Source organism: Psammomys obesus, unplaced genomic scaffold, assembly GCF_907164565.1.
Source record: "Psammomys obesus unplaced genomic scaffold, mPsaObe1.curated_primary_1811, whole genome shotgun sequence".
NCBI classification, from domain to species: domain Eukaryota; kingdom Metazoa; phylum Chordata; class Mammalia; order Rodentia; family Muridae; genus Psammomys; species Psammomys obesus.
Window position 1 is genome coordinate 149,241 of NW_026596396.1, and position 12,688 is coordinate 161,928.

A 12,688-nucleotide genomic window follows, 5' to 3' on the forward strand; every position below is an offset into this window, starting at 1 on the left:
TTGGCTGATGGTTAAGGATTTTGTTGATTGCCGCCTACTCGTCCCAGAGACTCACCTAATGAAAAAGAAGGAGGGCAATGCGCCTCCCCCCCCCCCAATACATCAGCCTGACTTCAAACTGACCCTGTACATTTTTTAAAAATTTTTATTTGTATGGATATTTTTCCTGCATTTATGTATTTGCACCATGTGCGTGTCTAGTCCACAAAGGCCAGAAGAGGATGACAAATCCTCTGGAACTGGAGTTACAGATGGTTTTGAGCAGTCATGTGGGTGCTAGAAATCTAACCTAGGTCTTCTGGAAGAGCAACAAGTGCAACCACTGACCACCTCTCCAGCCTTGACTTGCATTTTTGATTCTTCTGCTTCCAACCTCCCTAATGCTGGGATTACAGGAGGGTGCCGCTTCACACATTTTAGGCAGTACCTGCATGTTTTGCAATCACTACCAACTGAACTATGTCTCAACCCAGTCGACCCCCTTTGGGAAAGCAGTATAGATACCCACTTTACATTTCATTGTTCAGAATTCTGGCCTGTGATTATCATAGCTGCAAGAGAGTCTAAGGGGGAGGGTTGATTTATAATTTGCATTTATGCCTCAGATCCGGTTCTTTTTGTCCTCACAAAACAGCCCCTTCCTCTGCAACTGTTTTCCTTCAGGAAAACACACAACCTACCCCATAGCTATCCAGAAACCCAGCTGAAGTTGTGCAAGTTGCCTTGGTTAAAAGAAACACTTACAAAATGGTTTCCAAAATGTGGTTTTCTAGGTCAAACCTTGATACAGCGATATACACACACAAATGGCCCAAGCTGAACCAACCCTACTCAGTCCAGGAGAGGGAGGGGCTTGCCAGAGGGGGTGTGCTGTGTAGAGAGGGGCAGGTGGAGGTCCCGCCCACATTTGCTCTCCACATTGTGTGATGCGGGAGAGGAAAGGCCTGGGGGGCGGGAGGGGTCAGGGGTCGGGCAGGTGGGAGGGGGCAAGCCCACATCTCCGCCCTCTGACCCCTGCTGGGTAGGGAGCATCCTAACCCCCAGACTGTCCGGTCAGAGCTGCCTGCCGAACCTCAGCGGACCGCCACTCCTGGGGACACAGGTAAGCTGGGCTCTGGTATTCCTAGCCCAGACATCTTTCTCTGCTCCGGTGTTCCAGGGGTCCCTTTCCTGCCCTTGCCTTGTCTGGAGGAGCAAGCCTTGCACTCACTTCACTTAGTTGAGTGCTGAACGGGAAGCAAAACTGTTTTGCGAGGTGGAAGGAGGCAGGAGGAGAAAGGAGCATGGGGCAACCATTCTAACTTGAGTCCAAAGTGGAGAAGCACAGAAACAGATGAGGGTAACCCTTCCCCAGTCCAGAGCTTTACACTTCACCTGACACTGATACAGAAAAGCAGAAAAGCACGGAGACCAGGCGAGTTGTTCAGGTTAACCTGAGAAGGGGGCCACAAGGTCTCTTATTTGGAGTGACTCTGTATACCCTTCCGTCTCCCTTTGACCCTGTGTGCCCAGCCTGCTTTTGCTCGCCTTCCTGGGGCTCTAGCCTTCCTAGGTCAGAGATGCGAGTCCACAAGACTGATTCAAGCTGCTTGCTCAAATCCAAAAGCGGCTCAAAGCCACAAGGTCTCCAGAGCCCTTTGGGGATTCTCCATCAGCACTCTACGCAGTAGGGGGCTCTGTAACTTGAGCAGAAAGCTGAGGTGCAGTGCTGTGGTGTTTCTACCATCCCCTCCTGAAACCAGTCCCCTCCCTGTTCCTTGTGAATAAAAGACACGGAAACTATAGCCCTATCCTCCCTGAGGTGTCACAAGGATCAGGTTGAGTGTGGCCATATTGAGGGCTCACTCGACCTTTCCTATGCTCCTACTGTGATAATGCCAGCACCTTAGGGAAGCAGTCTTCTTTGACTTACCCCCACCTTTGATCATAGCACCCCCAGATTTTCTGCTGTTCTAGCCCCAAATTTAAGAGTCATTCTTTCCTGATTCCCTGTCTTTTAATCTTGAAAAGAAACTGAAGCTGTTTAGTCCCACCGTCGGAATATATCTGAACCTGACCTCTCTTTTTTACCTGCTCTACTCCCACCTCCCACCTTCCGCCCCCTATCCGCACATGGATTCTTTTACTACCCGGGACTCCTTACTGAAATCATCCTGGTCGCTCCTCCACAGACTACCTCTCTGTGGCCCCAAACACTAGGATACTCTAAGACTGTTCTCTGCTCGCTTTCCTTCTCACCGTTTACCTCTTTGCGGGTATGTACTTCCAGTAGCCCTTTTCAAGGATCCCTCCACCTGAGATCGTCCCACAACCCCCACCACACCTTATTACCCAAAACTCTACAGATCTTCTAGGGATCCCTGGACCCCACTACTTGCCCCCAGACGCCCCCCCCAGTTTCTAGTGGAAAGTGTGGCAACCACCATTATGGTGTCCCTCTGGAAGGTGCTTCCCCAAGAAGATATGGAGGTGCATTCAGTGAGTTAATGACTTGCTTTTAATAGCTAACACAAATTGAGCACCTGCTGTGTGCCTAACTTCTTCTACTATGCAAGATAATTTCCTTACTTATCATATTTATAGTCTGTCTTGTCACCAGAATCTCTCTTAAGGACCCTGGAGTTGAGCCTGTTTTGTTCTGTGCCATATCACAATGCTTGGCATACAGGAAGATTTTTAAAAGTTGATTTAGCTAAGATTAAATAATAAAATACTGAACATTAGAACTTGTTGTCTCGTGGTAAACAACATGAGATTATAGACAACAATGCAGAATATAACATAAAATGTAGAAAGTGATATCCAGGTCACAGCAGTTAAGATTGCTTTTGTTGCGGGAGGCGCTGTTGTTTTGGGGTTTTAGTTGTTGGTATTGGTTTTGGTTTTGGTTGTTTGTTTGTTTTGTTTTTTTGAGTCAGGGTCTCAGTATGTAGCCCCTGGCTGGCCTGGAACTCGCAGAAATTCACCTGCCTCTGCTTCCTAGATGCTCAAATAAACTTGTGTATGATTGCAGGTTCTAGAAAAGCACTTGGGTTGCTACACATTAGCCACTGAGCCATCTTGTTGGTCCTGTGCCTGATTTTGTATTGTACTGAGGAGTGAAAACAGAACTTCATGCATGCTATTATGTGTTTTACCAAGGGAACCACACACCCCCTAGTTTTGTTTGACTTTTTGTGCATCTCTATGTCCCTGTTTGCAATAGGTGGTTACTAGACTGTGCAATTTGGTTGGCCTTGGTTTTGTTTTTTTTTTTTTTGTTTTTTTTTTTTTGTTTTGTTTTAAATCTGATCTGGCTTCTAACTTGTTATATAACCGAGGGTGACCTTTAACTTCCAATCTTTCCTCTACCTCCTGAATACTGGAACTGTACATATGAACCACCAGGCATGAGGTGCTGAGGATTGAACTCAGGGCTCCACGCATGCAAAACAAGCACTATACCAACTGAGCTATATAGATCTCCAGCCTTGATTTATTATCTTTCTATAATATGGTATTCTTTTAGAACATAGATCCATTAGATGGAAAAGTTCCAAGCAGCCAGTCACCAGACAGGCACTACTGTGCCACACTGGAGTTCAAAGACAACCAAATCCCACTGTCTTTGTGCAGCGGAGAGAGACTGCTAAGGAACATAGAGATTCTTTTCCAGGAGACAAAGATGTCCAAAAATTGTAAAACGTTCTCAAATTCAACTGTAGTGATGGTTATACAACTCCATGGATATGCCAAACTTTACTGAATAGCACATTTTAAATAGTTGGGCTTCATGTAGTGCTTATTAATAATCAGTAGGAGTACTTGAAAAATCCCGGGGCAGGCAAGATGGCTCAGAGATAAAGGCCGTTGCCACCAAACCTGCCTTACTACTGTAGAAGAGAATCTACTCCCATAACTTGTCCTTTGACCTCGACACAAATGCTGTGGCATACATGCATAACCCTACACCTGGAAGGGATAAGTCACCTCCATCAACCCCAATCTAACACTCTCATGTACAAAATAAATGAAATCTAAAAATTATATAATTTATACAAATATAATATACAATATATAATTTATATAAATATATAATATAGATATAATTTTTTACGTGTGTATGTGTGTATAAGAAATATCCTTTCTTGATTCTGAAGAAGTAGCTGAATGGTAGAAGCTGTGGGTTTTATCCCCAGGCTTGTTAAAAGAAAAACTGCCTTCTATCTCTAAAACAAAGAAGAGGGTAGCTGGACATGGTGGCTCACACCTGTAATTCTAGTACTGGGAAGATAGAAGCAGGAAGATTGCTGAAACTTTGAGGTCAGCTTGACCTGTAAGACAAATTCCAAGCTGGCCAGAGCTACATGTTAAGACCCTTGTCTCACCCCACTGCCAAATAAGGAGAAAACAGTGTAGTATATACTTACCTAAGTTGACTCAATTACACCAGGTGCTCTGCTTTCTTTTAACCAGGCTTGCCCAAGTTGCTGTTCTCACTCTCAGCACCTGCAGTTTTACATCTCTTCCTTGAGCTGTTGGGAATGGCATTGCCAACAAACTCTAGCATCTTCGACCTGAGTCCCAGCTCCCAATGCAGCAGATCCCCAGAGGAAAGCCATGAGGCTTGGGCACAATGCAAAGATGCTGGCAGGCAGCTACCTGAGTACAAGGTGGTGGTGGTGGGTGCAAGTGGTGTTGGTAAAAGTGCTCTCGTTATCCAGATGGCCCACAGCACCTTCGTGAAAGACCATGATCCCACTATCCAGGATTCCTACTGGAAGGAAGTGGCCCTGGACAATGGGGGCTACATTCTGAATATGCTGGATACAGCTGGGCAGGATATCCACCGGGCCCTGCGAGACCAGTGCTTGGCAGCTGGTGATGGCGTGCTGGGTGTCTTTGCTCTTGATGACCCCTCGTCTCTGGATAAGCTGCAGCAAATATGGTCCTCTTGTAGCTCTCACCACAAGCAGCCTCTGGTACTGGTGGGCAACAAGTGTGACCTGGCGACTTATGCTGAACATGTGTATGCTGCTGCTCACAAGTGGGGAGTCCCCTTAGTGAAGACCTCAGCCAAGACAGGGCAAGGTGTAGAGGAAGCCTTTACTCTGCTTGTCCATGAGATTAAGAGGACCCAGGAGGCTACAGCTGAGGCTAGCAGGGAGAAGACCCGACACCACAAAGCCAAGTGTAGCTGTGGCTGCTCTGTGGCCTGAAGATCTTAGTCAAGCAAAATTGTCATGTCAAGATGACAATTCTCTTAGTGTTAGGTGGTAACATGGGATGTCCAGCATTGGTTGTGTTCTATAAAGTTCTATGCAAAATAAATGTTCTCAGGATTCAAAGCTGCCTCCAACCTGTCTTTTTTGGTTTTTAGGGTTTTTTTGTTTTGTATTGTTTTGTTTTTTTTTGTTTGTTTGTTTGTTTTAAACAAGGTTTCTTTCTGGCTGTCCTGGACTCACTTTGTAGACCAGACTGGCCTTGAACTCAAAAGGATCTGCCTGCCTCAGGCTCCCTGAATTAAAGGCATGTGAGCCACTGGGTCCCGGTTTCTTTCTTTCTCCCTTTCTTTCTCTCTCTTTCTTTGTTTTTTTTTTTTTGTTTGTTTGTTTGTTTTTTTGTTTTTTTTTTTTGGCGGGGGGGTGTTTTTTAGACAGGTTCTTACTATGTATCCCTGCCTGAAACTCAGAGATCTGTGTGCCTCTGCCTACTGAGCCCTGGAATAAAAGGTATGTGCCACCGTGCCAAGCTTTGTTTCCTTTGAGACAGTCTCATGTAGCCCAGGCTGAGACTGAACTCCTACCTGATTGATCTCCCTGTCTCTACCTCTCAGGTGTTGCTATTACAGGTGTGTATCCAGCTTTCATTATGTGGATGGGAGAATGTTTGAGTTAGATCTTTTTTTCATTTAAGGAATTTTGGGGACCTGAGCATATTAGTGGCACACACCTGTAATCCTAGCACTCAGGAGGAAGAGGCAATCAGATCTCTTGACTTTGAAACCAGTCTGGTCTATATAGTGAGTTCCAGGATAACTAGAGCTAGTGAGATTCTGTTTTGAAAAAGAAAACAAAACAAAGTTAAAGGCCTAGCAGTTAACAATATTAAGAAGAAAGAAAGGGCTGGGTGTGGTAGCACTCACTTTTAATCCCTGCAGAGAAAGAGGCAGGAAGATCTTTTCTGGGCCAGCCCAGTCTAGAGGGAGTTCCAGGGCTATACAGAGAAACCTTGTCTCAAAAAACAAAAGGAACAAAATAACCAAAAGAACCTCCATCCTTGAACAACAGTAGACAGTGAAAAGGTTAAAAAAAGCCATATGAACCAGGGGATGGTGGTGTATGCCTGTAATCCCAGCACTCAGGGAGGCAGAGGCATTGGATCTCTGTGAGTTTGAGGCCAGCCTGGTCTACAAAGTGAGTCCAGGACAGCCAAGGCTACACAGAATCCCTGTCTTGAAAAAAAAAAAAAAAAAAGAAAAATATTATGAAATGACACTTGTGCAAAAATTTGCACATATCGAGGGCTGAATATTTCGAGCCCTGTATGGTCAGTGCTTGGCGTAGTTGATGCCATGCTAGATGTTTGGACCAGCTGCGGCAGATGTGATCCACCTTGGGCCCTTACATGCCTGGACCTGGTGGACAGCAAGTGTAGCCATAGCCCCTTGGCCTTTAGTGCCGTGGACTCCTGACAGATGCTGAAAGTAACCTAAGAGCCTTCCAGTGAAGCCCAGCCCAGGCACCTGGTGAGGACTGCAATGCCAGTGTCTGTGTAGGTGCCTTTGCCAGTGAGAAAAGCACCAACTAGACAGGCGCTTATTCCATGTCAGTACAGAACCCAAATAGGTAATGTGTCCTCCAAATCCACTGGACCCAACTACACACCACTCAAACAAACATCTGCTATAGATCGCATTTATTGAGGCCTCAGGGGATAGGAATGTCGGGGTTGCCGGGGTAAGCAGCCGTGCTGGCAGGAAGTCAGGGTGGTTGGGGCGCTCCTGGGTTACAGGGCGTGGCAGGATGCTGCATCGCTCAAGGAGGGAGGAGACGGCGTGCCGGCGCCTGGGGCAAGGGGTTCTCCAGGCGTTTGACCCGTAGTAGCGCCCCCAGCACACTCTCAGGAGGCACCTCCGGTCCCAAGTCCTGGTCCGCGGCTCGGCGGAGGCGGCGTGGGGCCGAAGCAGCCTCTGGCTCCGAACTGCCGGTGAGGATCCGCCCCAGCAAGTACCTGCAATATGAAGCGGAATTCAGTGAGAATCCGGACAACACAACATTGTAACTCCATATTGCTTGCAACTCCCACTAAGGGCCTGCGGGACTCACCACTACTTTCGGATGAAGTCAGAGGTCTCCGCGTTCCACTGCAGAAACTGCCTTCCCCAAGGACCACCCCTGGCAGAAAAGGATCCACCCGGGGAGCCCTAGTCCTGCATTGTCCCACCAATCCAGTGTCTGTCCCCTGTACCCAGGACTTCACTTCTTAGGCTCCAGAGCAGCGCTTTGGAGATCTTGCTCGCTCCCAAGGTGTAAAACAAGTCCTGCCGCCCTCGTTCTACTTTCCCTGATCCCCTCCCTCAACACCCCCCCCCCCCGCACCTCAGCAGCTCCGGGTCCACATCAGGAGTCTCGTCGCCACCGACGTCCTCGACATCCGGGCCGGTGGGGCCATCATCGTACACTGGGGGCCGTGGTCGCATTGCAGTGGCAGGCGCGGGAACAAGCTGGGCGGCGAGGGCGGCCGGGTCTAGGCGAGCTCGGAGCAGAGCCCGTGCAAGCTGTGCAGCAGGAGCGTCAGGGTCATCGTTTGGGACCACGGGCGGCTCCGAAGAGCGCGGGGAACCCCAGGCCCGCAGCAGCTGCGCCAGGACCCGCGCCTGCTGATCCTCCACCTCTTGCGCCTCAGCACGCGCCCGTTCCTGTCTCTCAGCCTCCAGCAGGTGCGCCAGCGCCCGCGCTAGCTCCTGCACCGCCCCTGCCGCCTCTCCTCGGGCCACAGCCCGACGCAAGCGGCGGGGGGTGCCAGTCTCAGCCAAGGGTGCAGATGCTGCGCTCAGACTGCGGGGCTCCTGAGGGAAGATGAAGTGGTGGGGTGTAAGGGAAAATAATATCGTCATTGTCCCTTCTAACAACGTCCTACTAGGGGTGGGGCTCCACGGATTTTAAATAACCACCACATTGACTGGGCGCCTCCAAAATTCCTTTCTTCTCTAAAGCTCGGGAAATCCCTGAATATCTTCAAGGGATAAGACCACTAAACACTTCTAAGATCCACACAGCCTCAGTGAGGCCTCAATCACTCAGAACTTGGCTGAGTCCTCTGGGTGCCAGGCTGTTACTGTTTCTTTTCCCTTTTTTCTTTTTTTAAAGATTTATTTATTTACTATGTATCCAGATCTCATTCTAGAGGGTTTCGAGCCACAATGTGGTTGCTGGGAATTGAACTCAGGACCTTTGGAAGAGCCGACAGTGCTCTTCGAGCCATATCCCCAGCCCTCTTTTCCCTTTTTGCTTTTCTTCTTTTTTTTGGGGGGGTAGTGGTGCCAGGTTTGGAATAAAACTATAACATTTCACTATTAGAAATTAAATTTGCAAAAGTAAGCTGGGCATGGTAGTGTATGCCTTTAATGCCAGCACTTGGGAGGTAAAGACAGGCAGATTCCCGAGTTCAAGACCAGCCTGGTCTACAAATCGAGTTCCAGGACAGCCTGGACTACACGGAGAAACCCTGTCTCGAGAAACAAAACAAAAGAAAAAATGCAAAAATGATTTTGAAAAGGAAACTGCCCATGTCTCAAAAGAAGAATGGGCTTTATGACCCATTCTTAAGGTGTTACACTCACAGCCTACTAGACATAAATTCTTGAATCATCACATTAGTATTTTATAAAGCATAAAAGTAGTGGAATAAAGGAAAGAATGCCCTGGAAATAAACAATGACATACTATTATGCACATGATACATTCATAGTATATGATTTTGTGCACCAATAAATTACCTATAACCACAGACTTCAATATAAATGAATCTCCCACCAAAGAAAACCAAAAAAAGGTTTTGGGAGCTAGCTTGCAGAAAGGCCTCGGATACAAAACTACATGCAACCCCCCCCCCCCCCCCCCACACACACTAAAGCAAATTCTAGAATCCCATTGTAGATGGCCTAAGGCTATCAAACACTAAGGACTTCCTAGTGACCCCTAGTGACCACCAGAAAGCAAATGCCTAGCTTGATTCCATTTGTATGATGTTCCAAAAGCAGGAGAAACTAAACAATAGATCATTTAAAGATAAGCTGCAATAAAAGTAAAGAATCAATGGGCAGAAAATAGAAGGTAATATCTATGGAGGGGGTGAGGCTATCAAAGGACTCCTATTATTGGTCATACTTTGTTTCTTAAGCTGAGTAGTAGCTATGATAAGGTAATGATAATTATTTTATGGCTATGATAATTTTACCATTGTTTTATAAATTACTGTGATATAGTTACTCTATATATGTTAAATATTTAATAATCTTAAAAATCCTCTGTGATTTAGACAGCTCTGAAGAGGTGGCATCTACCTTGGTCATCATCAACCACCCTCAGCCCATAGGGAAGTCACTCACCAGCAAGCCCCCCCTTACACACACACACACACACACACACACACACACACACACACACACGCCCTTGAAATGTCACAAATGCAACCCAACACTGCCATATCCACTGATCCACTGCAAGTAGCCGCATAAAAGTGTTCTTTTTTCATGCCTGTGTGCACATTCCCTGTCAGAGAAATGATCTGCAGTTCCACTGTCTGAGCCACCCAGGTGCAAGGACAGGCATCATCCTTCAAAACACAATGCAGAACAGAGACATCATGGCTTCTTCCCCCGCTATGACACAGCTCCACAAAGAAGCTAAAAGGAAACTGTCTCGTGGATGCACCTAGGAAAAACCCAAGCACTCAGTCTACCCAAGCCACCATGAAATGTACCCTGAAGTACAAGGACCACTCCTTCCAAAATGAAAACAAACAAACACAGAAACACACAAGTACACAGAAAGATACGCCCATATACTACGTCATCACACATAAGGGTTCACAGATATACACATGGTATCACAGAGGAAGCAACCAGTCCCACAAAAAGTCAAACAGAAGCATCTTTAGTATTGTAGGACATTCAGGGGCAGTCAAACCAAAGGACACACACTGAAAGAACACAATATCCAAACACCTCAGCCATTACATCATCGGCTTAAATGGCCAGGGACAGCACCACAGACCACCGGCACACCGAGGTTAGACCAGGCCCCACATGCTGAGGGATAGGCCGTGTGCATCTGCTGGCTGAGCCCTGAGCAACAGCACTTGCAAACCCTGAAACTGCATCTGGCCTGCGCGGGGGTTGTCACCTGCAGCCCAGGCCACCCTTGCCAATCTCTATGCGCATAATGGCGAGAATGACTCTCACCATTTCCCCCATCTCCCTCCCCACTCCACCCCCACCCCCTGCTGACTGCGATTGCACCTTTACAGGCCTCGCTGACAGGGTCGGGGGCAGCCGCAGAAGGCCCAGGAGCAGCAGCACCAAAAGACCGACGCCCCCGGCCCTCGGCCCGCAGAGCAGTGGCGACCCCGCCATGCTGCCCAACGAACCGGGCTCCGGACAGGCGGACTGGCTGTCAAGTGCGCAGCACCAAGGCTATTAGGCACAGCCTCCGAGCTCTGCGGCTGCGCAAATCCAGGAGCCTAGCCCCCTCTGTTCATCCCTTCCTGTCACTCTACGCAGGCGCAGAATTCGGGGCTTTGGTCTTTTCTTCATCCTGTGCATCGCCATGGAGATGTCCAAGGGGCAAAGTGGAGAACAGAAGTCTGCACTGGCGGTTGCCATGGCAGTTGCTAAGGCAATAGACCTTGGCTGATGAATTACCAGACAGACATGGAAAATTGACTCAGTGGGCTGAAATAAGGGTCTGGTCTCTGTCCTTGGGGAGACAACAGACTCTACTCAGTTTGGTGGATAAACAATTACTGGCTACATGCTATGAACCACGATGTTCTCAGAGAAATTAATCCATAGCCAGCTCAGTTGATCCTGCTATGAATTAGCCTCATGCCCCGATGAAGTTATTACTAGCAACTGCAACCTCAAATTGACATTTAAAGATCTGTAGGGGTGATATTAAGTAGGAGCTCACTAAATGTTCCTTTCTACTCTCTTACCTCTTTGTCAGTACCTTCACCTCTCCATGGCTATGTTGGTTTTTGTCCTCATGTGGCCTCAGTTCTCTCTATCTTCCTTTCCCCACCCATCTCTCCCTGTTTCTAACAGCATCTCCTTCAATCTCTCACAAATTCTCCTGTTTTAATTTGCTGCCTGTATTTACTTGTTTTCCTGTAAGTACATACATAGATTTATGTCCATATATTGTTCCAGAAATAATTTCAAGCCACTTAAAAATTATATACTATGGCTGGTGACATGGCTCACTGGGTACAAATACTGTGGAAAGAAAAAAAAAAAAAAAAACTCCTGAAAACTGTGCTTTCCTTTTCACAGGTATATGCTGCTGCAATTGTGCTCTCCAACTCACACACAAATAAGTAAATAATTTTTTTTTAAATGATACAACAAAAGGTTGAGAAAGCCAGGCCTGGTGGCTCAGGCCTATCATCCCAGCTACTTGGGAGGCTGAGGGAGAAGTATCTAAAGTTCAAAGCGTGTCTAGACTACATCTAGTTCAACGGCCTAGGGGTGTAGGGTGTAGGTTTAGTGTGTGCAGAACCCTGGGTTTGCTCCCAAATACCACATAAAGTGGGTCTGGTGGTGCTACCTTCACCTACAAAGTAGGGGGTTTTGGTTTTGGTTTTGGTTTTTTTGACAGGGCATCACTACATAGCCCTGGTTGTCGAGGAACTCACTATGTAGTCCAGGCTGACCTCAAACTCACAGAAATTTGCCTGTCTCTGCTTCCTGAGCCCTGGGATTAAAGGCGTAAAACACCATGCCCAGCACAAAGCAGGTTCTGAACCTGCATAAATACACAGATAGTCAGTTTAAGGCCTGCCTATACAACATAATAGGACCCTATCTCAAATAAGAAGCAAAAAAGGATTTGAGGATATAGCTCAGTCACTGAGTTCTTGCCCAGCATACATCCCCAGTGCTGCAAAAGGGAAAAGGGCTGAAGATGAAGCTCAATGGTAAAGCAGCTGCCTAGCACAAACATGAGGTTCATGCCACTAACATAGGAAGAAAAATTATCCTCAACCTAAATATAGTGACACATTCCTATAACCTTGGCCCCTGGAAGGCAGAGGCAGGAATGTCATAATTTTCAGGGCAGCTTAAACACAGGGAGTTCAAGGCCAGCCAAAGATATACAGTAAGATACTGTCTCAAACACATTAGAAGCGGTAGAACACACTCATGTTTGAGGCCTGCAGTTCACTCCATAACCAGAAAAATAAAGATAAAATAAATATATAAAATGATACATCAGCTGGGCATGGTGGCACACACCTTTAATCCCAGCACTCAGCAGGCAGATCTTTATGAGTCCATGGCCAACCTGGTCTACATAGAGAGTTCCAAAAGCAGTCTGGGCTACAAAGTGAAACCCTGTCTTAAAAGCAAGCAACAACAACAAAACCTAAAACACTAAAATGATATTTCAGAGGCTGGGGCTGTAGCTCACTTGTAAAGCATGTC

The 12,688-nt window shown here is 47.1% G+C and overlaps 2 protein-coding genes across 2 annotated transcripts; one reads left to right on the forward strand and one right to left on the reverse strand.

Moving 5' to 3' along the window:
• Positions 1 to 4,523: 4,523 nt before the first annotated feature.
• Positions 4,524 to 5,198, forward strand: Eras (ES cell expressed Ras). Its single transcript, XM_055597494.1, has one exon. It carries the CDS (start codon positions 4,524 to 4,526, stop codon positions 5,196 to 5,198), a length of 675 nt encoding a protein of 224 aa, XP_055453469.1.
• A 1,682-nt stretch (positions 5,199 to 6,880) lies between these two features.
• Positions 6,881 to 10,741, reverse strand: Pcsk1n (proprotein convertase subtilisin/kexin type 1 inhibitor). Its single transcript, XM_055597495.1, has 3 exons — positions 10,505 to 10,741; positions 7,581 to 8,050; positions 6,881 to 7,212 (listed from the first exon to the last, which is right to left on the reverse strand). Exons 1-3 carry the CDS (start codon positions 10,616 to 10,618, stop codon positions 7,017 to 7,019), a joined length of 780 nt encoding a protein of 259 aa, XP_055453470.1. The 5' UTR covers positions 10,619 to 10,741; the 3' UTR covers positions 6,881 to 7,016.
• Between the last annotated feature and the right edge of the window lie 1,947 nt (positions 10,742 to 12,688).

Coding starts and splice junctions, on each gene's coding strand:
- Pcsk1n (XM_055597495.1), bottom strand. CDS start 10,618: ATGGCGGGGTCGCCACTGCTCTGCGGGCCGAGGGCCGGGGGCGTCGGT. Junction 8,051..10,504: donor TGTCAGCGAGGCCTGTAAAG/GTGCAATCGCAG, acceptor ATCTTCCCTCAG/GAGCCCCGCAGTCTGAGCGC. Junction 7,213..7,580: donor GTGGACCCGGAGCTGCTGAG/GTGCGGGGGGGG, acceptor TTCATATTGCAG/GTACTTGCTGGGGCGGATCC.
- Eras (XM_055597494.1), top strand. CDS start 4,524: ATGGCATTGCCAACAAACTCTAGCATCTTCGACCTGAGTCCCAGCTCC.